The following is a 3,977-nucleotide window of genomic DNA, read 5'->3' as shown; positions in this document are numbered from 1 at the left end:
GGAGAGAAGGGAAAAAAAGGGCAAGGCTTGGAGACAAGGGCTGACTCTCAGACCCCCCCCCCTCCCTGAGCTCTAAGATCCAAGTCCCCCATAGAGGATCTATTCCTTCTCCTGCATCTGGGCTCTAGATCCAATCTAAACACCTGGATCCTTCTCCTGCTGCAACTTTCTGAAGGTTGGTGACATGCTTTCTCATTTAACTGTTCCTATAAACCAATAAACAAATACTCTGTATGCTGGAGATATACTGGGGTCGGTTTTTAGCCCCCATAAGCTGCTGATTGATGTTATTAAAAAAGTACAATTGTATTAAAATCCAGAAAGATTCTTGAGCAGACAGTGTTTAAGATCAGCTTAGACATTACATGTTTATCTGTGAAACTGTCTAACAATGGATGGAATTAATAGATGGGGGGGAATGATAATTCTGCTGGGGTGTTATCATTCCTCTGCTAATATCCTTTGGGGGGCATTGTGTTGGAGGGGTGGGGGGTTCTGAGGCAGGGCATACATATGCTGTCCTGTGACCCAACTTTCTCTCTGATTATAGAATATTATCTCACTGCAAGAAAAAAACTGGTTTGGGTTTTTGTTGGGGGTTGGAGGGGTGATAGTAATTGTCAGGTTTCACTAATCTATGATACAAGAACAAAAAAAAATCACAGATTGGATTTGTAATCCTCACTACAATGGATCTATTAGCTAAAAGGTTATTGCATATTTAAAAATATAATATAAACATCTAACAAAAATATAAAAACGAATATATTAACATATTTAATATAAAAATATGAAATCAATATTATTAGTTGATTGGGTCATTTTTATTTTCATTGTTGTACTTTTAGATGATTTCTAAATTAAATCTACTGATTCAAAATATATATTTGCTGTAATTACGGCATGTTACAGTTACATTTATATAAAAGAATTATTTTATGTATAAAACAAGTTTAAAAATAGTTACATTTCTCTCTCTGCAAACACAACAAAGGCTTAAAAAATTCGAGTTAGTTTTTATTGCTATTATTTTTTTTATTAAGAAAGGGATCTTTTCAGTACATTTTAAAAAAAGGATTTCCATCGTGCAAAACGATATTTTATTTTATGTTTAATATACATATTTTTAAAAAAATATTTTAAGTATGCAAAAAGGATTTAAAATGTATGAATATTGTAAGAAATATCTAGAAATAATCTGAAACTATTAATAATTAGCTGCAAAAGCGAGTATCATGTAATTACATGTTGCAAAAATCGGTATCGTGATATTTTGATAAATCGATCTCCCTCGGTTGTTATTATGTCATTATTCTATAAATCTCTAGTAAACACGCAAAATTGAATGAACGCGCATTATTCTGCAATGCACTAAATATCGCGTCTGCCTTTTCCTATTTTTTTACCCCTGAATTTCCTGATTCGTGTTTTTTTGCCTCATTTCCCTAGCACTACAGTCCAGCCATGGCCCCTCTTTTGAGTGATAAAACCTGTGTACATCAGCAAGGGAATATTGGCATTATAGGCATAAAAAATCAAACTTAAATAGCCTTACCTACTGACAGTATACATATCGAAAGAAAGGGGTAAATGTACGGCATATTACAGAATCAATACCTCTGTTTCCTTGGTCTAATTAAACACATTGATTAAAACACAATGCGTAATATCACCGTATTTAGAGATAGTTAAATATTACTATTTCCAATATAGACCGCATATATTAATTAAATTAATTCAAAATACCACGTATTTGTGTTCATAGTTAAATTAAACATTTGTACTTAAATTTTGCAATATATATATATCTATATATATATATATATATATATAGGTATATATATATATATATAGATATATATATAGATATATAAATGTACACATTTCATATATATATACGACAATAATATGGTACATATTTCGGGGATATCTATATATCTCTTGGGGATATATAATTAATATTATTTCTATTTCTGTTATTGTATAATAGTTCTATTATATTATTTATTTTACTATATTTATTCTATTATTTTATTGTTTATATTAAATGTATGTGTGTGTTTGTATATATATATATGTGATATTGTGTGTTTGGTGTATATATGGTACTGTAGTGATCGTTTTTGGGTAGTTATGGGACATCTCTGAGCAATGTTATTGGAAAGTAAAAGGAAACACGTCTGCTCAATTTCTTGCCTAATTTGATTATATTTAGCTAAAGGGCCTCAGGATTTAATGTGATTTGTCTTGTCTTGGGTCCCTTTTCTTAAGGATCAAACGTTAAGTGATGCGGGAATTAACAAAACAAAGGAGGGCAGGTAGGTTCACTCCCAAGCTTAAAACAATGGTGTCTGTCACCTGGGGAGACCCCTGAGTAACCTGGTTGTTTAATCTGTGGGGGAGATGTTTGCTTGGCCTGGGTCCTTGTCTTTATTCTTGTTCTCTGTCTTAACTTATAGGTGTCAGGTATAAATAGCACAACAAGGGGAGGGGACCTCTCATAATAAACTTGGACACTGAAGAAGAGAGGATGGACGTGTGTGACCTTCTCAATTGGTGATTGCCTGCGGACTTATCCTTGGACTTCATTGCAGCTGAGATCGAGCCTCTGAGGTACTGGGATCCAGCCTGAGATACTGGGATCCAGCCTGAAATACTGGCTCACGCTTTTTCTTGAGGGTAGATTACTGGAGAGAACTCTTTGGAATTCTGGTGGCACTGGGACATCTGAAGATTCCAAGGATGTATCAAAGTCTAGCAATGTCTGCAAACCATGCCCCACCGTCTTATGAAGGGGCTGGTAGCTTCATGCACAGCCCTGCTACCTCCTCTCCTGTGTATGTACCCACCTCTAGGGTCTCATCCATGATACCCAGCCTTCCCTATCTTCAGACCGGCGGCTCCTCTCAACAAGCCAGCCCAGTGTCTGGCCACAATATGTGGGCGCAGGCTGGAGCAGAGTCTTCTCCTTACAATCAAGGATCTTCTCACACACCGGTATCTCCCAGGTTCTCCTTCTCCTCCAGTCCTCCCATCTCAGCACCCCCCAGCCGGGAGGTGTCTTACAGCAGCCCCCTGGCTCTATCAGCTAATGGCAGGGAGCAGTACAGCAGGGGGCTCAGTGCCACCTACTCCAGTCCTTACCCTGCCTATGTTACCCCTGATATGGGTGCTGCTTGGACTACTGCCCCCTTCGACAGCACCATGCTTCACAGCCTGCAGAACAGGGGAGGTGCAGGCACCCCAAGACACCCCAACATAGGTAAGATCTGGAGATTTCTATTGGCATCTTATTGTGTGAAAATCCTTATATTATGATTATTATTATTATTATTATTATTTATACATTTATTTTCTTAATATGTAATTTTAAGAGGAAAATCCTAGCAACCAGGAATAATATTCAATTATTTATGGCAGCATCTGTAGAATAATATACTACAACATAGAATCGGTTCACTCTGGTTAAAACTATTTTAATCCTATACATACAATGTAAAAGTAAAATGTATATTTGCTAAACCTGTTATATTAACGTTATACCATATACCGGTATAATTCCCCTCTTTGTAAATTCAGGTCTATATTAAAATTATTGAATTCAAAATAAATATCTTCGAAAGACTTTAAATTGTGCTATAGGAATCTCAGGCAGAATTGGGATAATTGAGTAAAATTAGAATTTATGTATAGATCAAAACTACAGTGATTTTCAAGAAGATGCATGATTTAAAAGGTATAGGCAAATTTAATTTATAAACATACATTTTTTATTTGGTTACACTGGTAAAATTATTAGTTGAGGAACAGAATAACATGCTATATAAATTTACAAATGAAAATGAAAAACAAAAATGATTTATTCCTCGCTTTTGGATATGTAGACACGACTTGTTAATATTTTAGTTTTAAGGATTTATTTAAAATTTCAATTTGTAGTAAAAAATTTCAATTTCTCCTACAGTTTGTCCTGTATG

At 35.1% G+C, this 3,977-nt stretch overlaps 1 protein-coding gene across 2 annotated transcripts in view; it reads left to right on the top strand.

Moving 5' to 3' along the window:
* Nucleotides 1-126: 126 nt before the first annotated feature.
* GATA4 (GATA binding protein 4) overlaps nt 127-3,977 on the top strand; it is a 19,444-nt gene continuing 15,593 nt past the window's right edge. Inside the window, exons 1-2 of one of the 2 annotated variants that reach the window (XM_053458640.1) lie at nt 127-175; nt 2,460-3,262. In XM_053458640.1, coding sequence (XP_053314615.1) covers nt 2,743-3,262 — 520 coding nt within the window. In that variant the 5' untranslated portion in view covers nt 127-175; nt 2,460-2,742. The remainder of the gene's footprint in view (nt 176-2,459; nt 3,263-3,977) is intronic. The other variant, XM_053458641.1, reaches the window with a different exon arrangement.

The sequence above is a fragment of the Spea bombifrons genome, chromosome 3 (assembly GCF_027358695.1).
Source record: "Spea bombifrons isolate aSpeBom1 chromosome 3, aSpeBom1.2.pri, whole genome shotgun sequence".
In the NCBI taxonomy this organism is placed as follows: domain Eukaryota; kingdom Metazoa; phylum Chordata; class Amphibia; order Anura; family Pelobatidae; genus Spea; species Spea bombifrons.
This window is presented reverse-complemented; position numbering and strand designations above follow the sequence as displayed.